This window comes from Dipteris shenzhenensis, chromosome 8, assembly GCF_047967505.1.
Source record: "Dipteris shenzhenensis isolate YYH24624 ecotype China chromosome 8, Dip_SZ_1.0, whole genome shotgun sequence".
In the NCBI taxonomy this organism is placed as follows: Eukaryota; Viridiplantae; Streptophyta; class Polypodiopsida; order Gleicheniales; family Dipteridaceae; genus Dipteris; species Dipteris shenzhenensis.
In genome coordinates, this window is record NC_141603.1 from 16,823,011 (window position 1) to 16,849,055 (window position 26,045).

Below are 26,045 nucleotides of genomic sequence, written 5' to 3' on the forward strand. Positions count from 1 at the left end.
CACCACTTCATCATGCCTGCTGATTTGGAACCTCTTTCCTGAAATTCCTAGATACTCCAAATCAGGTATAACTGAACATTAAAAGCTCAGTCGGTGGTTATTATGTTACAAAGAGTAGCACATGTTGAGAATGTGGCCCCCGATGTTTATTTATTTACTCTCAAAGGCCCAAGCGCAGTGAACAAATTCTGCTCCACAATAGCTACAGCAGGAAGCATTGTGGTTCCCATCTTCGAAATTATTCATGATGTTTGACCACCTTTCTTACAACAAATAAGACATTATACCAGCACCCGACATGAGAAGATACTCCAAAACGTGATAAAAAGCACTGACAATAGTGCCTATTGATTCATTGTAGGATCAACCCTTGTTACCACCAGACCGCTATACACTTTGACATTTCAAACATGATGATTAAAATCTCCACTTCTCTTTCATTTCTCAGCTTTAGATTTTTCTTCCCAGGTAATCAAAACCCTGATGGAAAGCCCGCTACCAGCTTCGGATGTTACATAGATATTTGGAGTACATCAAAATGTCTCAAGAAGGTCAATTGCTCCTGGTCAGTATGGCTCACTTCGAAAGGTCATCTTCGGCTTTGCAACACCTATGGGATAGTACAGATTTTCAAACGGGTAACCACGGAAATCATCTTTGATTGGCCAACGGTTGCACCTTGTAAAATGCGGACTAAAGCCTACTCTGGATGGCACCACCCTTAAGCAAGCCCCCGTCTTTCAAATCTACAGACTCGGAACAAGTTTGGAGTTCTATACCCTGATAGACATTAGCAGCAGGAAAAATAAGTTTCTCCTTTGCATCTTTGTCTTGCCTTTTGGATTGCACATGCGGTAGCTTAGATACTCGCTCTATTTCAATTACAACAGGCTCGGGCAAGTCTGTCCAAGAAGCTGCTGGTCTATCATAAGAAGCCACGAAACCTTCCATACTTCCGATACTTTCAGTTTTTAATACAGAAGCATAGCTCAAATTTTCTTTCGACCGCGTAGAATAGAGAGAAGCAGCTTCTGCAAGCAAGTTACTCACAGCAGTTGAGTATTGTTCAGGATATAGTCGAAAATGACCTGATTTCAAGCCTCCTCAAGTCAGAGAAATGATGCCAAACAAAAACCATCACCCTAAAACTGTCATCCTCAATAACAAAATGCAGAATAAACCCAGCAAATACTTCAGATTGGAAATGTACAAAGAGATGCCCGAAGAATAGATGGCCGATCGCTTCCTATGACCTGAGCGGCCATGTAAATTGTAATAACAACGTCAATCAGCTACTATGAGCTGATTGTTTTTCAGAATTGGCCATGTCGTAGGTCTGATCAAGTAAAGTTACTCAAATTTAGAAAGCGAAAATAGGAAACTGACCTACATGCTCTGATTCTTTCCATGAAACTATGCAAACATTTCCACCAAGTTTACGTAGGTTTGATGCAAAAATGTGCACAGTCTCCACCGGAGAAAGCTTGTCATTCTCAGAACAAAGAAAAAGTATAGGTCCAATATTCTGCAAATAAATTATCGAAGTAAGTTCTCAAGCATAATGATTATCAAGCATAATGATTATCGATGTTAACCTGTCTGACTTCTTCAAAGCTATAAACTGAAAAAAACATAGCGGCTTGTTCTTTTGTCCATAGTTTGTCCGATTTCATTTATGTTCCTTGTATAACAGTTGGGAGAACAAATCCAAAAGCTAATCTGGCCCCGCCTCACACAAATAACCAAACCTTTAAACTGAAGTTTCCATGCACTGAAGTTATCTTACACCGCCTCATATTTAAGGAATCAAACCTTTATACTGAAGTTAACAATCGGCACCACTTCACACATAACTAATCAAACCTTTATACTGAAGTTGCCATGTACAGTGGATCTCGATTTAAAATACTCGGAATATTAACACAACATCCAAAATATAGTAAGTTTAAAATAGCCAAACGAGCAAATGCCTACCCAAAAGCAACAATTATACAGTCCATTCCTGTCACACACCCTATAGATAGAATTCATCAGTTTACTCGTTCTGGCATCAAGCACTTCCTGTGAGTATTCAATCCAAAACCTGGTCTAAAAGCCGAGAGATCCCCCAAGAAACCCTTCTACCAGGTTTCGGGAGGCCGAGTGCTGTGAAAGGAGGGCAGCAGGGCGGTGCATCATATTTATGTCTGCTGGGGACACAACAGATTACACAAGAGTTGGAGCACTATGGGTAACTAAGACTGTTTGATTTTAGGTATTTGCATCTCGAGCCACAATCTTGGAGCAATGTTTAGGACTTTTCTCCTATATTCCATAACCTCCATTACGTATCATCCCATTCTGAGGAGAGCGAGAGAGAAACCCAAAAAAAAAAACACAGAACGAAACAGGGGGGTTGGGTGGGATGGATATCAATAGACAATAATGTGGTATGATGGTATTCACGTTCACTGAAAGGCAACAAGACCTATGAGACAAGGAAGTAGAACTGATTAAACCAAGTTGCAGCTACAGGTAATCAAAACCGTTTTACTTAAATTTTGTGCCATGATATTGCAGCTAATTTTAATGGCGATTTCTTCATGTCATGAATGAAAAAGTGCAGAGTGCGATAAGTTTCCAGGACGTCATACAGTTAATAAAAACAAAGTTGTTACTCTAAAATTGTGGTACTATTAAAAGACTGATTCTGAAATAGCTATATGAATTAAGCCAAAAAAACTCAAAAAGCTATAAGAAAAGACGCATCTCTTACCACTGTAGAATATAATGTGTTCCAAAGGTCTATCCGTTGTGGTTCCAATTGTCCAGAGAAAATGACATCCACAGCTTTTCCTACAGCAGAAGCTCCACACGAAACAATCGCTATCGGCCTACCTGGTTGCAACGTCAACACTTGGTGGCTCACAAACTTTGCACCAAGATCACTAACAAAATCCACAGGGCTTGAGTCAAACATCAGCCCTGCTAGGGACGTTCTCACAACCTCAAACCTCCCCTGCAAGCACAACAAAATCTATCATTTCTGATGGGCCTCTATTTATTGCCATGTCATTAATTTTTGCACTTGTACATATAACTCAGTGATCAAACCAATACAATACTATTTAAGATACAATCATAAAGATAATACGTGCAAAACTTCAAAAAAACCGGAAGCAAAGATACAGAGATACACAACAAGTTCACAGGTCGTTTCGGAGAAACAATTTGGAATCCCTCAGTCTTATAAAGTTATCATGAAGAAATAACAACACTCAAACCATGACAGACGTTTACTTTCTGAATGGCAATCTGATTGCACAAAACGTTACAACATAAAGGGCAAAACATAGCCAATACAAAATGTTGCGGACCACAGCCCCTTTTCTACCTTTTTAAAAAATGAATGGATGACCCCACCACTAGTGCACTTGATAGAGCACAGGTGTTGACCAATTCTACAAGGAAAAAAGCAACAACGGCAAAAGGAAAAGAACCTCCACTCGAACCATACAACAAAAGCTAGGGGTGGAAACTTCTAAGAGTAAACAAAGAGGTTAGATATTTACCACGTCAGTTTTAACTCCATCGCACTTGCCTAGCAATATCTGTACAAATAAGGTGGACATTTCAGTCAAGTCGAATAGTTCATACACATAAGCATGCATAAAGATACAACGTTGTGTTTGTTCTTTCCACTTCTACCCCAAACAACCCGCCTTTTTGAAGAGCATTGTAAGATAGAAACTTCATGGACAGATTCAATCTAAACACATCATACTTCATCCTTTCACATCCTCCGAAGGATTAAAAAAGGCAACTCAAATTTCAGTTGTCTTAAGCAACTAAATTTATGGAAAATGCGATCTTCCAAGGCATACAACTTACAAAGAATGTCACATTGCAATGCAACACTCAAATAGATGGTATCAATGAACAATCAGTTGTACAAAAGAGCATAGGAGTAGACTCAATAAGGTCTGCCAATCATTTTCTCAAATAAAGGCTTTAAGCATGCTGCCTCAAATTCAGGCAAGCTAGCAAATGTACGAACATGCCACATAGGGCGCCTTCACATAAGACCTCAATTCCTCAAGCAGCTCCCAAATAGAGCTAGCACTAAGTATTCTCATATGTTCACACTCTATACTAACTTCCTACTACAGTCTTGGACAAACTTATGAATTTGCAAATTTCATCTCGAAAAAACAAAGAATCCACATGGTTGAAACTTATATCGAGGCTTTCATGAAGAGTTTCAACATTGCTACGAGGTAAGAAGACTATATTGTAATTAGATAAGCCAACAATAGAAACTACCTAGCCATAGCCATCATTGTAATTGCTTCTAAAACCTAGAAATGAAAATGTCCCATTGATTTCCTTGAGAGATGCAATAGTATATCTGGGGATAACCACAGAAGCTTGGCTTATTTCAATAGCAACTCTAAATAGCTAGTTCAATATATTGCATGGAGATTACACATCCGCTAAATTGCAAAAAAGAATCTTGTAAACTAGTCTCTCTAATGCTACATCACCAATAAATTTAACATTTTAATCACAAACTCTACCATGACCTCAGATAGCTAAGTTGACAAAGCTCTTAAGAGAGACCATAAGGTATAAATTGAAAGTGTTAATATAAACGTAGTTATAATATGTGTTGATAGTTACTAGGGAACGTCCACACCAACGGAATGCCAACACCCTAGGGAACGAGAACGCCAAAATCCTAGGGGACGAGAATGGGAAGGGAATACCACATCACCATACTCCTTAAAAACTTAAAAAACACACTACCTGCACAATTGGTTTTGGACGAAATTAGGAGTCAAGATGTCAAGACATAAACAAAATCCATATGATAGATGAATCGGGACACGAAATTTGGAGTGAGGAACTTAGGACATAAACAAAATCCTAATCATATACAAGACTTAGGCAGAGGAACAGCATAGGGAGCGTTCCCTAGACGTTCCATAGGTGTTATCCAGCATTCAATAACCATTCCAAAAGTTTGATATTCTATAGGCATTCCATAACCATTTCTGAAGGGAATGCCGTTTCAGCGTTCCACAACTACGAAACAGGGTTCCCTGGCAACTATGATGTGTTGGTGCATATACACACGGCAAATTGTCATGCACAAGTTTGTGCATGTCTCCATGCGTTGTGTGCATACATGTGAGTGTATGCATAGTTTGTGTGCATGTACGCACGTACATGTATGCAAAAATTCTAGGGTGGGAGGGAGACAGAGAGAGATTATGTTGTGAACATGTGAGTGGCATGCATGAATTTGTGCACGGACTCTATGTCCAACATGCTTAATCTCTATATATCTAAATGAATCTAGGAACACGCCCAAACTCATCCTCTAAAAACACAACGCGTAGTGCAGTCTCAATCTCATGATAGTCACTCATAAGGTTGAAAACCATAAACTCCATCACGCATAACATCGACTAGCTACTCTGCATCCCCACCAACATCATCCATACCCACCAATGAATACAGACTATAGTATAAACATATGCTCTCACTACAAATCCACACGCCAATATATAGTTGAGCTCTATTGTAGTTGTTTAACATTGGCACGAGTGTATACCGTTAATGGATATTTGAGCTACCTGCACACAATTGGGCATTGTTACTATGCGTTTGTGGGTGAACTTGTTATGAATAAAAGCAAGGCACAGGTTAAACATTTCATTGTTGTGCTAGCATTCAAAATTCCAATAGAGATCTATCAAAGATCTCACTTTTGTGATTCAAATAAGGTTCTTTGTTGCATAGTGCTATCTATTTATTGAAGGTAGAAAGGGGATTGAAGGCCTCGTATAGAGAAGTATAGATTTTATAATGGACTAACAAAATCGACAAGATTTAATAATGGACTATGGAGTTGTGAACCAATGCTCCACACTGTAGACATCCACCTAAGGTTGAATAATAACTTGTAAGGCCCCAAATAAGAAGCCAAGGGCAATGAATAGGAGGTGGATGATTACATATTGCTTCAGAATTCAGACCGTCTAACAGCCACATAGAGAGGCTGTTGGAGATCAGGGTTCACTATCTCACCCGTAAGCCCCCATATAGGATAGCATTAGGCCATGATGCCTGTGTAGGATTGGGGAGGGCAAGAGATCCATGTAGGCATGAGATATACATCCCACATGGGGAGATTACAATGGATTTGTCCCATCACAAGGGCTGCCATGTGGACATATATTAGAATGACACATGGGCAGACTATAGCAGCAAAAAAGGCTGCCACGTGGGCAAGGTATAGGCTGCAACTTGGGCAGAGTAAACTGTAAGAAGAGTAGAAGATGGGCTGCCAAGTAGGAAGCAATATGTCCATGGAGAGGCTGGCAGATCTGCAAATATTGGAAGGGGATCTGATCCCGATTCAAAGGTGGGAAATTAAACTTGAACCTTGCATTCCAAGATTAGGAAAACAATTAATTTATATTTACCTTGCTTAAATGCCACATGGCAACAATTTAAAAGCATACATCTCCGGAGAGGCTGGCAGTGTTGGAAAGGTCACCTCCCCATCTGTAAGCCCCCAAATGAGGAGTGCGTGGGGGAGGGAGACCTAGGGCAGGATGTGCCCAAGAGAGAAGAAAGAGATGGGGCTGCCACATGGGCAGCACCTCACAGGATTGCGACCTGCAGATGGCATCAGCATGGCAAGCCATATGGCGAGGGTAGTGGGCAGGTGAAGGGCCTGCAACAGACCCTGATGATGGCACGGTACAGGCAGGTCAGGACAGCAGGATGTAGGGGGCAGTACGGCGCAGGACACGTGGCTGGGAAGAGCCTGGCAGAGGGCAGAACCAGCAGGCCTGGTGGAGCAGCAAATTGGGGCTGTCAGTGAGCAGTAGGCATGCCTTATATAGGCTGGGCCCCTGCTTTGATTGGAGGGCCAAAGGCCCTAGAAGTGTGGGGCAAAAGGCCCCGGTTTTGGAGCCCTTAAAGGGCTGGTTGGGCTGATCCAACCAGGTCGGTTGGGCCAGCCAACCTGGTCTGTCCAGTCGGCCAGATTGGAGCAGGCTGGTCGGTTTTTTCAGCAAGGCCCTAGGCCTATAAAAGGAGAGGCTCTTGCCTCATTTCAGTATCCAGCAGTGCAGCTTCCAGCAGAGCAGAAAGGAGCAGCAGAGCACAACCCTTGGGGCCTACATCCAGAAGCTGAAGGAGTAGTGTTGCTCAGCAAGGAGCTGATGTCAAAGGACGGAAAGTCTACAGAAGCTCCAAGTGGAGCACGCGGGCTCGAGTCTAGAGAGAGCCAGCAGATAGGAGAAGGACCTTGTGGTAGGATCAGAGGACCACATCATTGGTGGGACTCTGGATCTGTCTCTTTTGTATTGTGTTCTTAGTTGTGGACGGAAATATATATTTTGGTGGTTTCTCTATCTGGTTGGTTCATTATCTATTGATGAGTCTGCACATCCATTGAATGCACATAAGCAAAGAAGTTTGTGATTCCACACCCACACCGCACACTGTGTGAGCTCATGGGCATTACAATAAGTCTTCTGCTGTGTGTACCCTCTGTTGGGTATTTTCTAACATGGTATCAGAGCCCAAGTAGGAGGCTCACAGGTGTGGGAGCCTGAAGGCAAGGACCTTGCTGAAGGACGACCCTGATTCAGAAGCTCTTCGGAATCAACTTCCACGCCTGGAGGATTGTGCCCTTGCGAGAAGGAGGGTGACTCAGGTTCAGTCAGGTGCGTTCAGAATTCTGGTCTACTGAAATTAAGTTTGGTTGACTTTGCTGTATGGTATAAACAGCAGAGATGTCAACCTCTACACCCTCTTCAGCCCCTGCTTTCCCTTCCTCCTCCCCCAGTTTTCTCTCTTTCACTATCCCTAACTTTGGAGAGTCTGAAAAACTAGACAGGACTAATTACCCGATTTGGAAAGTGAAGATCCGTAGTCATTTAGTGGCTCGGAAGTTGTGGAAGCTGACCACCGGAGTGGAGTTGAAGCCGGAGGACATGGTGGACATGAAAGGGGAGATACTCATGGCAGTAGACAGAGAGGAGCTTGAAGCTTGGGAAGACAGAGATGCCCATGCCCTGGTAATAATCAAAGGGACTACGGCGGACTCCTTTCTTCCGCATATCCAGTTGGCCGAGATGTCAATAGAGGCGTGGGTCACCCTGAAGGATCTGTACGAGACGGACAACACCTCCCGGATTGTGCTTCTTCAGCATCAACTCTACAATCTTAAGGGGAAGAAGGATATACGGTACATAGCCATTTGACGAAGGTCAAGGTGGTGAGGGATCAGCTGGCAGCAATTAGTCAGAAGACAGAGTCATGCCATTTGGCCTTGATGGTATTGAGGAGACTGCCTCGGAGTTTCAAGAGCTTTGTTACGGCTGTGACAGCAGGACAAAGGACCAAACCGCTACTACAAGAGAAAGCTCGAGAGAAGCTCTACAACGAGGACAAAGATGACGCGATGCTGGCAAAGGATTCTGCTGGCAAAGGAGAGGGCAAGCCTAACAGTGGCAAGTCCAAGAAAGACGACTCTGACGACGAGGGGACTTCTAAGAGGAAGCAAAAGAAGAAGTGCTTCTACTGTGATACGCCAAGACATTTTGCAAAGGACTGCAGAAAGAAAAAGGCGGATCAGAAAAACAAAAAGGAATCTGCTGACTCAGATTCAGAGGGAGAGACCAAAGCAAATATGGTAATCAAAGAGTTGTTCCTGGTGACATCACCAAGTGTTACCGAGGTCAGATATGTTGATCCAAAAATCACAATGAGGATGTCTGACATAGAGATGTGGGTCGACGAGGAGTCATATGTCTTTGTGAAGGTGAAGGACAGCATGGAGTGCTTGGTACCTTCCAGGTGTATGGCTGTCGACACTAACACGAGGGTGGATTCCATGGAGGGCCCTGGGGTCTCATGGTCAGATGGATGCTGGAGTTCAGAAGGGGACCGTACAAGATTACACAAGCGATTGGTGGGTGCGTCAATGAGAGTTTGCTTTCAGGGCGAACATTCAGGCAGTACAACAGTCTGGTATGTATTTGATATTCTGCATTTGAGCCTTTATAGCATGCTGTGGAGGTCTATTTGATGAGTCTGCACATCTATTGAATGCACATAAGTAAAGAAGTTTGTGATTCCACACCCACACCGCACACTGTGTGAGCTCATGGGCATTACTATAAGTCTTCCGCTGCGTGTACCCTCTGTTGGGTATTTTCTAACAGGCAGATCTGCAAACATTGGAAGGGGATCTGATCCCAATTCAAAGGTGGGAAATTAAACTTGAACCTTGCATTCCAAGATTAGGGAAACAATATTTATATTTACCTTGCTTAAATGCCACGTGGCAACAATTTAAAAGCCTCTAGTGTAAAGTACAAAGTACAAAGCTAAATAAAAGGCTACTAAAGTAAATAGGATCAGGCCCTACGGGCTGTGGGCAAAGAACATATGCCAGGGCTGGGAAAGATATGAGCCCAGGAAATGGGCCTCTGTTCAGAACCCGAAAGGGCCTTAAATTGGTGTGACCTGGTTGGCAAGAAGGGCCCAGTCTGGGTCGGTAGACCGACAGACCAGTCAGGTGATGTCACACTATTGGGTCTGTAACAAAGCTGCTCGGCCAGTAGACTGGAGGGGACAGAGTCTGTATCAAAGAGCTCTTGTGCTCACTGCAACACACTCATGTGAAGCCACTGAGAGTCCAAAGAGGAGCATGCAGCTAAGCAATATTGTGAGCCAGAGTTATCTCTATGGGGGCTTGTGGCTGTATGACCTGTGTTTTGAGCTAGTTGTTTTGGCTGGTCTACTACAGTCTATCATCTCAGATCTGAGTGACTTTGTGAGCATTTCTTCTGTACGTCTACTGAAGTTGGATTTACCTGAGTACTTTGCTTTGGTTCAAGATACTTCCTTCGGTATTATGTTCTTCCATTTCATGGGAGGTCACGGGATCAAGGAATATTAGGGTGCATACATAGATTCTCCAACATAATCAAGGAAGTACGATATAGAGGAGGTGAGATCTGAACCCAAGAAGTGTATGCCTTGGTGATCAAGCCATACAATTCAGAGATTGACTTTGACAACAAAAGAGGAAAGCCTTCTATTCAGTAAGGTGTGACAAGAGGTCAATTTACTTTGAGAGTTGAAATTCCTTTTGCAGTTAAATCTCACAGCGCCACATGGCATCCTGCATGCCAATTTCAAATTTCAACGAATCAGGTATGTTAGATAGAACCAACTATCCGATCTCGAAGACAGATCCAGATCCACCTAGTTGCCCGTGCTTTGAGGAGATAACTTAAATACTACCACAAATTGAGTGCTTAGAGACTCTCAATGATCATAGGACAACAAAAAATATAGTGCTTTTGCATCTGAGGCCTGGACAATTGTCATGAAGATGAGTGGAGGTGACTAAGAAAGTTAGAACATTTGGTCAGAATTAAAGCTCCAAAGATCAACTGGCCATCATGATATTTTGTGAATGAGAAGGTGTTAAGAGGATAATGGGAGTAGTATTGAGTTCATCATGAGGGATTAGAATGGAAAAGATCATTTTAAGGTCAACTAGTCACTGGCACTGATTAGGGCACTGGCTCTGAGATTCAGAGACCAATGGATGGAAGTACTTCCATAATTTTCTCATTTCTCCAACAAGACGAAAATGAAGTGAAGATAAGGATGCATAATCTATGCATATGTACATTGAATACAATAGCATGCTTGAAACTCAGTGTTTACTAAGATGGATGGTGAAAACCTTACATGCAGACAACTGAGTTTATTTTTTCAACAGAGGCATTCATAGCCTTCTGCTAGTTGGACCTTGTTGGTATACATAGCTCTATTGAGTTGTGCTTATCGGTCAAAGCTAACATAAGGCTGTCCAATTATGACCATAGCCATAAATGAATACTAATGACTTTGTTGAAGACAGTTGAAGACCAGCATGCTTGAAACTCAGTGTTTATTAAGATGGATGGTGGAAACCTTCCATGCAGACATGTGAGGGCATTTGTAGCCTTCTACTAGTTGGACCTTGTTGGTATCCATAGCTCTATAGAGTTGTGCTTATAGGTGCAAGCTAACATTGAAGGCTGTCCAATTATGACCATAGCCATAAATGAACAATGTTATATATACCTTTGTAAGACTAGAATCAGTCCAATCATACAAATTTAGATTTTTTGTTGTTCTAAAGACCAAAAATCTACACAAAAAATAAAAGGGAAAATGAAAGAGAAGAAAAAAGAGGTAAACAAAAACTTTTACGAAAAACAAAAGGAAGACATACTTGGCAAGCAAAGCAACACTTATGTCGTCATCAGTGCCCAAGCATAAGCAGCTATACTGGGTTTCTAAAGACCCGCGGAGTCTCTTTAATTTGTTGAAGAAAATGTTAAAGACCAAATTCATAAATTTAGGAGTGGTTAGTGGTACCTGAATGGACTTAGGACTTGACCCAAGTGGAGCTCAATCAAGGTTTGTTTTCGGAGACCACCAAGAGAAATCCCGAAGTTTCTTGTGATAGTGAACCGTGCTAGTTGTAGATTAGGATGAACCAGAGCCTATTGGCTTTACTTGTATCTACAACACGTAAAATGCAACAAACTATTCATGCAATCACAACCCTATGATTTATCATATGAATTCTTCTTAAGCACTCAAAACATAACATCTAAATAAATCTATGAGACATGAGAACATGAGATGGAACACAGTAAATCTATTGCAAAACAAGACGCAACCCGACCAAGTTTGTTGCCTTTACAATGAGCATATATGGCATGACTCTCTAACTCCACTAAGGACCCTACACATGAACACCTTCCCTAATGTATCAACTACTGGGAACAATCTAGACAACCGACTCTCACGAGCAAGAACTGTTCGGACAAAAGGACCAAGCTCTTTATCTTCATGTGCATATATAGGTTCGTCACTACCACAATTAGTCACGAGAAGTCTCCAAACCGCCACAATGCATACGTAGAGAATTGCAACACCTTGTGCCAAGTGGCCAAGCATGCACCCATGGACCAACCATCTACGCTATCCATTGCATGAACCAATCACAAACTAGCTGCCATGTCGATTGGCCAATTATCAAAATCTGTAAAGTTCTCAACCACCCCCCATGAGAGGAATTCCCAACAAATCCATGATACTTCATGTTATGAAAAGTCCAATATGTTCCCAGAGAGGAAAAAATAGATTGACCAATTGTTTTCATACATGGATGTCTAAATGTACTTGTCGAGTTCTTAGTAGATATTAGTGGTGGCAATGAATAATGGTATTGTGATTCTACCTCGGAGCAACCACACATTCATTCGCCTCCTCCCACTTGCCAAGCAACTTTCAATAATTTCTTTTTTTTTAATCTCATTTTTGGTAGCTTTCTCAAGGTGGCATGAGTAGAGAAAGCATGGAGAACTAGAAAGAGAATGTCGGTACTATATATGGGTTAGATACATGCATGTAATGATCTTGACTCAGTAAAACTAAAAAGTTGTAATATTTTCTATTTGCATATGAAATTATACTAGAGTTTGGTGGAGAAGATTACTTGATCGGCATCATAATTCACCATTTGTTGTCATAGGGAAATGTCACCTACTTTTAACATTTATTAGCCACTTATCTTTATGACTGGAGCAATGAAGAACTTGAGATGTTGTCATTGAAAGTGGAGTGCCACTCTCCCATTTTACAGTCAAGGCTGACTAGATGAAGGTTGACTTGCCATCTCATTGATCGGGCAAGCATTAGTTGACCAACACACATCACTATTTGCCACATTGTCAATTGGCTTCCCCATGCGGCCATATGTTGTCATGTTGCCATGATTCTCGACATGATGTGACTTTAACACATAGGGATATGGCACATTGCTAAAAATGTCCAGCTTGTTCTATGGCTGAATTGACAGCCTAGCCTATGTTGCTGTCCGCACATCAACCTCCATTGGAGAATGTAGGTTTGCATCCTACCAGTCCTTGATATTATGCGAGATTTGAAATTTTTGCAAATGCTTGCATCCGTTGTATCTCCATGTCTAGCTCTGCATCATACTTCAAGAACCAAATCAGAAAATTGGCAATTCAGCTGTGCACAAGGAGCAAAGCTGTAATGAAGGAGAAAAAAGAGCCGAGTAGAGGACCTTTTGAAGCCCTTTAGGTGGAAAATGTGGTGGGACTATATAAGTCCCCATCCACTCCTTACTATGTACTTTTGATGTGACATCTAATCCTATCTACTACCTCCTCCTTCCTCGCCCTGATTTTTCATGCCCTTTCATTATAGAGCCGGAAGCAAGTGGCAAAGGCTTGGGGACAGTTCTGAGACAGCAACATGGAGTAATAGCTTTCAAGAGCAAAAAATTTACAGCCAAGGAATTAGACTCATATTTATGATCAAGGAATACTGGCCATATTGCATGCTTTCGAGAAATGGCACTACATGTACGATAGCAGGATTAAGGTTAAGACAGATCATAGGACACTCAAGTACTCACTCAAATACTTCCTTACGCAGCACAATTTGTCCATGAAGCAGAAGAGGTGGTTGGCTGCAGTCCAGTCCTACGATTTTGACAGGAAAGGGAAAGAAAATGTGGTTGCCGATGCTTTGTCTAAAATGTGGGCTTGTAGTTTGTCTGCCGTTTCCACCATCTATCAAGATTCGATTCATGGGATTCAGAAAGAGTATATGCAAGATTCGAAGGTAGCTCCCATATTTCTGGAGTTACTAGAGCTTTCAAACCAAGGGCATGCTGCATTTAAGCTTCATAGTGGCCTGTTGTACAACAAGGGCATAATTTATTTTGTGTCTGATTTGAAGTATAAAGGCTGGTTTTGCAAAAAATGCACTCATCTCATACAGAATGACATGCTGGTATTACTAAGACATGAAAGAATCAGACAAAGTTTTATATGGGATGGCATGTGGCGGGATGTGGTTAAATGTCGCTGAATGCTTGCCTTCACAACAAAATAAGGGACAGCCAACTACCCGCAGGTCTCTTACAGCGTCTCCCTATTCTAGATCGCTATGGATTTCATCACAAAGTTGCCTTCTACAAAGAAGGGATGGGAAAGCATTTATGTGGTGGTGGACAGAATGACAAAACAAGCTCATTTCATACCCACTAAGACCAATATTCAACATCATAGGTTGCTTGGCAATTTATTAAGCATGTTTTTAAGCATCATGGCTTCCCTCATAAAATTGTCAGTGACAAAGATGCAAAGTTTATGGGTCACTTTTGGCAAGAGTTATTCACAGCAATGGGTACTCTCCTCACACCTAGCACTACTTACCACCCAGAGACGAATGGACAGTAAGAGAGGGTGAACAAATGGGTGGAGGAATACTTGAGGCACATTTGTCATGATACACAAAAGTCCAGGGGAATTTTGCTACAACAGTACCAAACACCTTTCCATCAGCATGAGCCCTTTTAAGGCAATGTATAGATGCAAGGTTGGGGTTTCACCTTTAATGGCAGACACAGCTGTGAAAAATCAGCAAGCAAAAAATGACTTGGAAAGAATGGATGCCCTTCTACAATTGGCTAAGAAGAGTATCCAGAATGCCCGAGCCAAGCAGAAGAAGTATGCAATGAACACAAGAGGTATCTATCTTTTGAAGAAGGGGATTATGTGCATTTATGCCTCCATAAGAACCGTTGTACCTCGCTGAAAGGTAACACCAATAAGAAGCTTGCTCACAGATATTACGGTCCCTACAAGATCATCTGCAAAGTTGAAGAGGTGGCATATGAGTTGGAGCTACCCAATACCTCCAAGATCCACAATGTTTTCCACGTGCCCTTGCTGAAGCCGCATGTAGGACAGCATGTTTAGGTTCTTCCTGAGTTGCCACCTATGGATGATGAGGGCCACATCCTCTATATTCCGGAGCGCATCGTAGGTTTCAAAGACCATGTACTCCAAAACAAGGCCTACATAGAGTATCTTGTCAAGTGGCGAGGACTCCCTGAGGATGAAAATCATGGCAGCTAGAAAGTATTGTCCAAGACCACCCCTATCTCCTACCAAAGTGATTAGTAGTTGCTGATTGCTGCACTTTCTCGACAACCATGCGGTGAAATTTTGAGGATAAAATTCTAAGGGAAGGGAAAGCTGTAATGAAGGAGAAAAAAGGGCTAAGTTAGAGGCCCTTTAGGTGGAAAATGTGGTGGGACTACATAAGTCCCCATCTACCCCCTACTATGTACTTTTGATGTGATATCTAATCCTATCTACTACCTCCTCCTTCCTCTTACGTGCTGCCTACTCTCTCTCCCAATCTCTCTTCCTCTCCGTCTCCCCCTTCCTCTTCTTCTACCCCTTAATCTCTCTCCCTTTCCTTGTCCCCTCTCCTTTTTTTTCCCTTTTCTTGCCATTTCAAATGCTTCACTGATTCAGCCCCAGCCCCCCCTTCATTGCAAGAGCAGAGAAGGCAGCCTCATGCCCACCACCCACCAAAATTTGACCACACAGTTAACAAGCCAATCATGATACTCTCCTCTGTCACATAAAGTATAATCTAAACCTATGCTTTCATTTTGTGCATCCTTCACCACTAGCCAAGAACTCCACTTGCAACTAGGGACAATCATAGTTCCCAAGAGTTTCGAAAACGAGAAAACAAAAACGGACGAAAAACGGTGTTTCAAGGTTTCAAGCACTAGAAGAAACGATGGAAACGGAGTTTCAATTTTTAAGGTTAATAAAATATATATAATATATATGTAACTATTATTAATGCATGTTATACAACAAGGCCTAAGAGGAGGACGAGGAGAGGAGAGTAGAGGACAAGGGCTGAGGAGAGCAAGGAGAAGAGAGCAACGGCTGAGGAGAGCAAGAAGCAGAGGTTGAAGAGGAGAGCAAGGAGAGGTTGGAGAGGAGAGCAAGGAGGAGTGACGTTGGAGAGGAGAGCAAGGAGGGGCAATGGGCTGAGAGGGGGGGTGTAGGATGAGAGGAGAGCAAAAGGAGAGGCTGAAGAGGGAGAGCAAAAAACTTCTTACTCGATGGTTGAGGCGGGTATATGTGTGCTGGTATTTTTGCTTCTATAGCTGAGCATTGGTGTCTACAAGCTCTTACATTTCTGCTCTATATATACGTTTCCTTTGACAAATTTCAGAGGCACTGCAAAAAAGCACAAAACCCAAAAAATAAAATAAAATAAATGAGCTGTCAAAAAATGCCGTTTTTGGTTTCAAAAATGGCACGGAACCAACGATCCGTTTCGGGTGCCCAAAAATGCCATTTCTAGGCACTATGGATACAATCATGTTGTGCTGCCAACGTACAAGTTCCCTACTATTGCTTCATAATTGCCACTCTTCATGATGTCCTATCGAATTGTATTGACTTGTGGACTAAAGACAAGTTATTTACTACCACATTGCCCTTGCTCATAATGAGCTGAATCTGAAAAATATAGAGCGTAGTGTTAACTCATACTGAGCTTGTAGTTCCAAGTCGTTCCAAACTTTGCCTCTCTGTAATGAAGGTGGGAAAAAGATGGATTTTAAGGGGGAAATAGATGGGAGAATAGTAGGGGAAATGTGGGAACTGTGGGGGACTATATAAGTCAACCCAAAAGGATTGTAAGGGACTTTTTGATGTGACATCTAATCCTATCTACTCTCCCTCCTCCTTCCTGCTACCTGTTGCCTACGCTCACTCTCTCTCTCTCCCTCTTTCTATCTCTCTATCCCCTCATTCTTCTCTCTCTTCCTCTCTCCTTCCCCTTCTTCTCCCTTCCTTCTGCTATTCTCTCCCCATCTCCAAATCTCCCCCTTCCCCCCTTCACTATATTGGTATCAGAGCACCGACTCTGGCACCTTTGCTTCCCCTTCCCCCTTCACTCCGAATCTCAGTACCTGTTACACCAACTGTACGCCAACACTCAGGGCTTTTGGAATGAATGGCGTTCTCAAACAAAGTTTCCACGAAGAAGACGGACGCTAGACCTTGCAAACGTAGAACACCTCGAGCAATAAGATCTACAATCCCAACGAGCTCTAATTCGTCTGGGGCACAGATGGATAACAGGTCATACAGCTCCAATTCAGCTGTGGGACAGATGACGAGTAAGTCGCCGTACGAGGGCTACCCTATATGGCAAAAATGTCTACTGCTGATCGTCGACCTCCGTTACCGTCACCCGTCCATTCTCTCTACCCGTCACCTAGCTCCTCTGGCACCTCACAAATAGACCTAGCTCCATCACACGCTGTCCGCCCTCTTCCACCCTCATTGTCCGCTCGATGTCCAGCTTCAACGAGTCCATCGTGATGCCAAATCTCCGCCCTGTTCCGCCAGCTCCGCCCCTGTTCTTCTTCAGCGCTGCGATGCCAAATCTCCACCCTCTTCCGCCAACTCCGCCTCCTTCCGCCGCACCATGTAGCCGTTGCCGCCAGAGCCAACCTTAGCCTAAGGTTAGTTTTGACCTTAACTAGTTTAGTCGTGGTTTCGGGTGGAGGTTAGCTATTTAGTTAGGTTAGTGATTGGGTAAGGTTAGGTTTAGTCATTTTGGCTTAGTTGAGACTACCCTAGGTGTCTTAGTTGTCCTAAGCTCCACAAAAAAAAAAACAGCCCTATTCTGGGCCTTTCTAAGCCACCTTCGTGGCTCATTTTGAGCCCCGTTTCCAGCCTCTTCACCAAGCTTTCTTCGAACCTCTTCAACGACTGCATTTGAGCCTCTTTACTGACACCTCTTGAGCCTCTACATCGAGCTTTCGACACTTGGCACATTTTCCTCATGTCACTCATGGCACCCAAACATGCACCCCGGTCGGATGAGTCATCTCAGCACGGTGACGATGTTGCTCAACACGAGCAGATGCCGGTCACAAAGGGTGCATCTCCTTCACATCCAGTTTCTGCTATGCCTACCGACACACAGTTTCTAGATGCATTGGCCTTGATGCTTCAGGGGGCTTTTCAGCAAATGGGTCAGCAGTTGGGGCAACAGCTCACCACTGCTATGGCTATGCATGATACAGCTATCACCCAGATGGGTAAGAACATTGGGCAACAGATCACTACCGCCATCAGTATGCACGATAAGGGTAAGCAGCCCGCACCCCAGCACAGGGATCAATCGGATAGCCAGGGTGATTTTCCTGACCCACACAAGGGATTTATGGCTGATGGCCGTCGCACTTATGATGTTGGTTCTATGCATGCACCCCAGCATGGGGATTATGTTGATTTTGGTGATGCCTTGCCTGTGCCGCTGAGCACTTCTCTTATTGATTCCAGGCCTCCATTTGGCTCGCATATTTCATTGGCTGAGCCGTCCATTTTGGGCCGGCCCATTGGCACATTTTTGCCAACGGCAAGCATGCCTGGATTGGGTGTTGGGTTTCAGGGCAGTTGGGAGAGGGGCCAATCCTCTTCTCAACCTTTTTCTATGCCACCCACCCACCAAGATGTTTATGGCAGGCAGACTCAGCAAGGATTGCATGCTTCGATGACACCTCCTATTAATACATTCAGTCAGACTCAGCCTGCGTATCAAGGAGGTAATGCTTTCAGTCAGACGCACTTTATGCATCAGGGGAGTGGTTCTCCTAACCAGCATGATGCTGGAAGTGGGCAGCATGTAAACATGGATGATATGCTTTCAGATGCCTTACATTCATATAGGGCTTTGCCTGAGGATGTTCGTAATGAGATGCCCTTTTCACAGTATGTGAGCTTCAAGCGTGAGTATGCTGGTAGTCACTATAGGAATAACGCAGCCAAAGATGTGAAAGATAAGATCTCTGTGCATAAGTTTAAGGGTGACACTCGCACTCCCAATGAGTTGGAGGAGTGGCTCACGAAGCTTGAAGATTATTTCCGCTTCTACCCTAAGAATGATGAGGAGAGGATCATTTTTGCTGGCATGCATTTACAGGATTATGCACATACATGGTGGCGTTACATGCGAGTCACCTCAGAAGCCTACCACCTGGAAACAGTTCAAGGAGCTTATGGTCACGACCTTCGTCTCGGCCCTGATCCTTGAACAGTACCTTGCTGAATTCCATGCACTGTCACAAACAGGTACGGTCCAGGAGTACTTGCAGCGTTTTTGGAGACTCTTTGTTTGTACAGGATATTTCTGAGAAAGGGAAGTTGCTGCGTTTTATACAAGGCTTAGATCCCTCTCTAGCTACTGATGTGAGAGCTCACAATCCTCTAACCATTGAGCGAGCAGCCCAGCTTGCTGAGGTGTTTGAGCCAAAATATGCTGGCAAGTACAAGCATGTGTCACATAGCTTCTATGGTACTGCTTATGATGCTGACAGGAAGACAAATTCTGCTGATTGGATTGATAAGAAACCAGCAGCTGCTTCCTTCCCACGATATCCAACGGTTTCTGGAAGTAAGATGCCATATGCAAAGCCATACAGGCCCATGGATGCAAAAACAGGAGTCAAACCCAGTGCTGGTTTTGGCAAATCAGAAGTTAAACAACATTCCAGAGCCATAATGGACAGTAGGAAGAAGGCAAATTTATGCTTTAGGTGTGGAGAGAAACGGACACCTGAGCACCGAGATGTGTGCAAAATGAAGAATGTCAGCTCAGCCAAACTCAGCATGATAATTGAATTATATGATGATGATGAAGTGGCTGATGTAGCAGACCCCCATGATGTCTCTCATGAGGAATTGACAGGAGTTCATGATGCAGATGAGTCTCCTGACACAGATGCCACAAAGGGGACTGCTTTTCCTTTTGATCCGGGTGGGGCTATTGAGCAAACCACTCATGCGATGCATGAGATTGATATTCAGCCTACATGTAGCAGGAAAGGCCGTAAGCCAACACTCTCTGTGTTGGAGCATCCACCTACAATACCTTTTCCTGTCAGAGGTGATGCTAATGGTAATGTTCTTGTGGATGATGAACAGATTTATTGGGATGCCCAATCTACACTGTATACCATCTCACTACATGCCTTGATGGGTGCCAAAAGTGCTGACACAATCAGGTTGAAGGGAATGATTAATGGCAGATCTGTCCATGTATTGATAGACAGTGGTAGCACTCACAGTTTCATTGATTGTAGAACATTGCAAAGATTGGGATTAGTTGCTACAGAGATAGACCAACATTTTGATGTATAGGGGATCAGATTAAAATGATCTCTCCTACAATCTCTCTCTAACATAATGACAATGGATCTCAATGTGTTTTGTGTGTGCATAAACAAGGTGCCACTGCAATAGCACTCTCATTGTCAGTGAATATGGGAGTCGATGGTTGCACACCACCACGAAGATCTGCCATCAATATTCTGAGCCATACACATTCAATTGTAGTTGTGAATGTAGTCCATATTGGGTTTTCTGTTATACCAAGCCTCGAAGGGAGTCACATTTTTAAGGGCCTTGGTTGGGCATTTGTTCAAAATATGTGCTGCACACGTTATTGCCTCCATCCAAAATCTGGTCTGAAAGTGGAGATCGCGAATGGCAGCACATGATCAGCAGACATTGTTGCCAGGATGCCAGGATCAAGTTTTCTGATCATTATGAGTTTGCAGGTGATCTTTTGGCATTGGATATGGGACCCATAGATGCTGTCCTGGGTTGTGATTGGCTGAAATCCCTAGGGAAAATCAGTATAGATTTGAATGCTTTATCTCTTGAGTTTTGCCACAAGGGTAGAACTGTTACATTGCAGGGCATTGTGAATCAGAAATTGCAGGTCATTTCAGCAAGGCAGCTAGCTAGGGAGCTCAAGAACGAAAGTGCCATTTACGCATTGAATGTCTCTGTACCTCAGGAGGGTGGTATTCCCCATGTGGATAATTGTGAAATGCAGAAATTGCTCTTAGAATTTGGGGATGTGTTTGCTGATATGCCATCTCAGTTGCCCCCAAAAAGAGATGTTGATCATGCCATAGTCCTGGAACATGGTAGTAAACCAATAAACAAGGCCCCGTACCGACTCTCTAAGGTTGAACGGGAAGAAGTGGCAACACAGGTGCGAGATTTGCTTGAGAAAAACTTCATTGCTCATAGCACCTCGCCATTTGCATCTCCAATACTCCTGGTGAAAAAGAAGGATGGCTCTTTTCGTATGTGCATTGATTACAGAGAATAGAATAAGACCACCATTAAGAACAAGTTTCCTATTCCCAGGATTGATGACCTGCTGGATGAACTCAAGGGTGCTCAGTATTTCACGAAGATTGATTTGAGGTCAGGTTACCATCAGATCAGGATGAAAGAGGGTGATGAGCATAAGACTGCCTTTCGTACAGAAAGAGGATTATATGAGTTCAAGGTGATGCCTTTTGGTTTGACTAATGCACCAGCCACCTTCCAGGCACTCATGAACAAGATCTTACACCACCTTCTTTTCAAATGTGTGCTGGTATTTTTCGATGACATTCTCATTTATAGTAAGGATGCACAGGAACACATTGACCATGTCCGACAAGTGCTAGAAATCTTGAGAATGCATCAGCTTTATGCCAAGGCCAACAAGTGCACATTTATGGCAGAGGAGGTTGAATATCTTGGTCATGTTGTAAGCAGGCACGGAATCAGGGTAGACCTAGCTAAGGTGAAATGCATTAAGGAGTGGCCGCAGCCACAAAATACCACGCAGCTCAGAGGTTTCTTGAGTCTTGCTTCTTTTTACAAGAGATTCAGTAGGCACTTCGCCAAAAGGGCTGCCCCTCTCACTGATTTGCTGAAAAAGGATGCCTTCCAATGGTCAGAAGCAGCACAATTCAGCTTTGATAACCTCAAGGATGCCCTTAGCAATGCACCTATATTGGTGTGCCCTGATTTCTCACGGTCTTTCATTATTGAGACGGATGCCAGTGGCAAAGGTTTAGGGGCTGTCCTAAAACAAGAGCATGGTGTGATTGCTTTTGAGAGCAAGAAGTTTAATGTCAGAGAAATGAATTATCATGTTTATGATCAAGAGATGATGGCAATCTTGCATGCTTTTGCAAAATGGCACCACTACCTGTACGGTAGCAAGATTAAGGTCAAAACGGATCACAGGACACTCAAGTACTTCTTAACGCAGCCTAATTTATCCATGAAGCAGAAGAGATGGCTGGCTGCAGTTCAGTCCTATGATTTTGACATTGAATATAGAAAGGGGAAAGAGAATGTGGTTGCTGATGCCTTGTCCAAGATGTGGTCATGCAAACTGCCTGCCATTTCCACGCTTCATCAGGAGTGGATACTTGGGATTCAGGAGGAATACATGCAAAATTCTGATGCAGCTCCTATTTTTGTGGAGTTACAGAGTCCGTCCAGCCAAGGACATGTTCGATTTCAGCTCCGCAACGGACTGGTATGTTGCAGGGACAGAATTTATCTTGTGCCAGACTCCAAGTACAGGTTGATGGTATTACAGAAAATGCACTCATCCCCTATGTCAAGGCATACGAGTATCACAAAAACATATGAAAAAGTCAAGGAGAGCTTTATTTGGGATGATTTGTGGCGAGATGTGGTTAAGTTTGTCAGCGAATGTTTGCCCTGCCAATAAAATAAAGTTGACAGCCGGTTACCCGCAGGCCTTCTGCAACCGCTACCCATTCCTAAAGGCAAATGGACTCACATTGCCATGGACTTCATTACAGGCTTGCCTTCTACAGATAAGGGTTGGGATAGCATATTTGTGGTGGTTGACAGGATGACTAAGCAGGCCCATTTCATACCGACTAGGACTCGGTACTCCGCTTCACAGGTTGCCTGGCAATTCATTGAGTATGTGTTCAAGCACCATGGTTTTCCTCAGGAGATTGTCAGTGACAGGGATGCTAAATTTATGGGTCACTTTTGGCAGGAGTTATTCACCGCAGTTGGTACTTCCCTTGCGCCTAGTACTGCTTATCATCCACAGACGGATGGACAATCAGAGAGGGTGAACAAGTGGTTGGAGGAGTATCTAAGGCATTACTGTCATGACACGCAGAAGTCTTGGGACAAATGGTTAGCATTGGCTGAATTTTGCTACAACAACACCAAACACCTCTCTATTGGCATGAGTCCATTCGAGGCTATGTATGGATGCAAAGTGGGAATGCCTTCCAGGGTTGCAGACTTGGCTGTGAAAAATCAGCAAGCAAGGAATGATTTGGAGAGTATGAATGCCCTTCTGCAGTTGGCTAAGAGGAATATGCAGGATGCCCAAGCCAAGCAGAAGAAGTATGTGGATGAACAAAGGAGGTACTTATCTTTTGAAGAAGGGGATTATGTGCATTTACGTCTCCATAAGAATCGATATTCCTCGCTCAAAGGTAATACCAACACAAAGCTTGCCCACAGGTATTATGGCCCCTACAAAATCATCCGCAAAGTTGGGCAGGTAGCATATCAGTTGGAACTACTCAGTACCTCCAAGATCCATAATGTTTTCCATGTATCCTTGCTGAAACCACATGTCGGACAGCATGTCCAGGTTCTTCCTGAGTTGCCTCCTATGGATGAAGAGGGCCACATAATCTATGTGCCGCAGCAAATCAAGGGCTTCAGAGATCATGTACTCAGGAACAAAGCCTACACAGAATACCTCATCAAATGGAAAGGTTTAACGGAAGATGAGAATTCTTGGCAACCTGAGAGCATTGTGCAGGACTACCCCTATCTCCTACAGAGCTGATCAGTTTCTGTTGTATCCTTCTCATCCAGGGCAGCCTCTTGGAAATTTTGAGGGCAAAATTCTTTGGGAAGGGATGGCTGTAATGAAGGTGGCAAAAAGATGGATTTTAAGGGGGAAATAGATGGGAGAATAGTAGGGGAAATGTGGGAACTGTGGGGGACTATATAAGTCAACCCAAAAGGATTGTAAGGGACTTTTTGATGTGACATCTAATCCTATCTACTCTCCCTCCTCCTTCCTGCTACCTGTTGCCTACGCTCACACTCTCTCTCTCCCTCTTTCTATCTCTCTATACCCTCATTCTTCTCTCTTCCTCTCTCCTTCCCCTTCTTCTCCCTTCCTTATGCTATTCTCTCCCCATCTCCAAATCTGCCCCTTCCCCCCTTCACTATACTCTCTTTGGCAGGTTTGTAAGTTCAAGACTTGAGGACGTGTTTACAAGATATGTGGGCACGAGGGCACTCCTAGACTACCATGCCCATATATGTGTCATCATAACCAACTATACAAAGCATCATCCCATCTACCACGACCTTCCCCAATCTATCCATCAATGAGGTGCCAAGTGACGCTAAACTTTGACATCAAAGCTCTTCAGCATGACCTCGTACTTGTATTAGGCTGTCTCGATATGTAGCTTGGCTCTCTGGCAAATGGTCATATAACCCTACGTGTTTCATGATCAATGTATGGCTATGTATGATAAGCCTATGAGGAGGGCTTGAAGCAGAGGTAGAAGAGAATGATATACCATGCATCTATTTTTTGTAAAGTGATCAAGGGGGCTAGTAACCACCAACTCAACGGAAGAGAGAGCCCAGAGCGTTCTCACAGACCATAAGAGCTTGTTTACAAAACAGCAGTTGTTTGCCACACGGGAAGACAAACAAGGGAAGAATGCATCTTCAAAAAAAACTTCGGAATGCTAGATAAGACCTGCATTTAAAGCATTCCGCTGTATCTACTCACCATTCCATGCATACAACTGGAAAGCCTTTTATACCAGATTCCACACGAAAATGAACTATAAACAGGATACAAAAGAATTAGACTGCGCTGGGTAGCGAAAGATTGTAGTTATGTTAGCGAAATTCGTGGTAGTGGGTGATCGATGAAATAGTTGCAACGTTGCGTTGGCAATGAGAGATAATGATGACTGTCGGAAAAAGCTTGAGAATAGCATAATGGATAAACAAAGAATGTGTTTTTGGAATCGTCTATGAAGTCTTCAGTTCTCGTGCCAGTCTTACCCCATCTTCCGAACTTATATAGAGGGGTCGCTTCTCACGTCAGAGCTGCGTGCATGTGCAATAATAAAATGTGATTTGTATATCGTGCAACCGCAGTACCGCGTCATCCATATCCTTTCGTGCATATTCCATAGAGCTATAAGACCTACTGAGATGAGATGGTAGGTTTCATTTCTAGTCCTTATAAATTTTCCCCGACTCCAAAGCTTCGCTGCAATCCATCAATCCAACATTGTCTTCTCTAGATACCAACAAAAGGGAAAAATAACTCCTAAATCGTCTTCTACTCTTGTCTTTCAGTGGTCCTGGTCCTCTCCACCTCTATCCTTACTCGTCCCAAACTATCATGTACTAGAACTGAGTTGGGAAAAATTACACATATCAAAGGACTAGAGGGTGAAGGAAAGAGAATTGAACTTCAGACTAGCTCAGAATTCGACATGCGGGGATAGAGAAAGACGGACCTGTATAATTTTGTACAGACAAGCCTTGTGCCCTCCCGAGAAAACAGCGAAAACTACAGGAGTGGGATGGTTTTCTAGCTCCTGCGAAGAGAACAACCTGCTTGGTAAAAACGACTGACATAGCCTACTGAGACTTAAGAGAAGTAGAGCGCCACTATGGAGAACAGGAGTTCGAACTTCCCACCTTAGCCAGCTCATCCAAAACGTTCATAGCCAAGGCCGTTGCCCTGCTGGGCCGGAACCTGCAATCATCTCTCAGCCTATCAGCAAAGGATTAAGGACGTTCACAAGTCGACTACCACATGGAGTTACGATAAAGAGCACCGCGATTTCGCAGGCTTCCTCACTGCAGGATTTCCAAACAATCGCGCGCGCAAAGAGGTCGAGACGGGAAAGGAAGGAGGCGCACAGGTTGAAGAGCTGGGGGTGGCAGATGAGGGAATCCCAGCCACAGGACTTGTAGAGGCGAGCGTAAGGAGCGAGGTGTTTGCGGCGACTGAGCATCCAGCCAAGGATGACGACGATGCCGACACGAGGAGGGTGAGAGGAGGAGGGATCCCAGTACCAGAAGCTGGGTCTGAAGAGCTTGGAAGCCATGAGGGGAAGGTGGAGAGGGAGAGATCAAGAGAAGGGAGGAGGAGAAGACGCCATAGCCGCCATAGCTAGAGCTTGGAGAGCA

The 26,045-nt window shown here is 43.6% G+C and overlaps 1 protein-coding gene across 1 annotated transcript; it reads right to left on the bottom strand.

Annotated features, from left to right (window-relative positions):
* Positions 1-26,045, bottom strand: LOC147899194 (uncharacterized). The gene is made up of 7 exons (XM_087378105.1): positions 25,776-26,045; positions 25,551-25,608; positions 25,367-25,447; positions 3,552-3,590; positions 2,756-2,998; positions 1,387-1,525; positions 1-1,088 (listed from the first exon to the last, which is right to left on the bottom strand). The coding sequence occupies exons 1-7, from the start codon at positions 25,961-25,963 to the stop codon at positions 694-696; spliced, it is 1,143 nt and encodes a 380-aa protein (XP_087234231.1). The 5' UTR covers positions 25,964-26,045; the 3' UTR covers positions 1-693.

Excerpts from the sequence above, each read along its gene's own strand:
- LOC147899194 (XM_087378105.1), bottom strand. The coding sequence starts at position 25,963 with ATGGCTTCCAAGCTCTTCAGACCCAGCTTCTGGTACTGGGATCCCTCC. Across the intron at positions 1,526-2,755 it reads ACACATTATATTCTACAGTG|AATATTGGACCTATACTTTT; the intron begins GTAAGAGATGCG and ends ATTTATTTGCAG. Across the intron at positions 1,089-1,386 it reads GAAAGAATCAGAGCATGTAG|GTCATTTTCGACTATATCCT; the intron begins GTCAGTTTCCTA and ends GCTTGAAATCAG.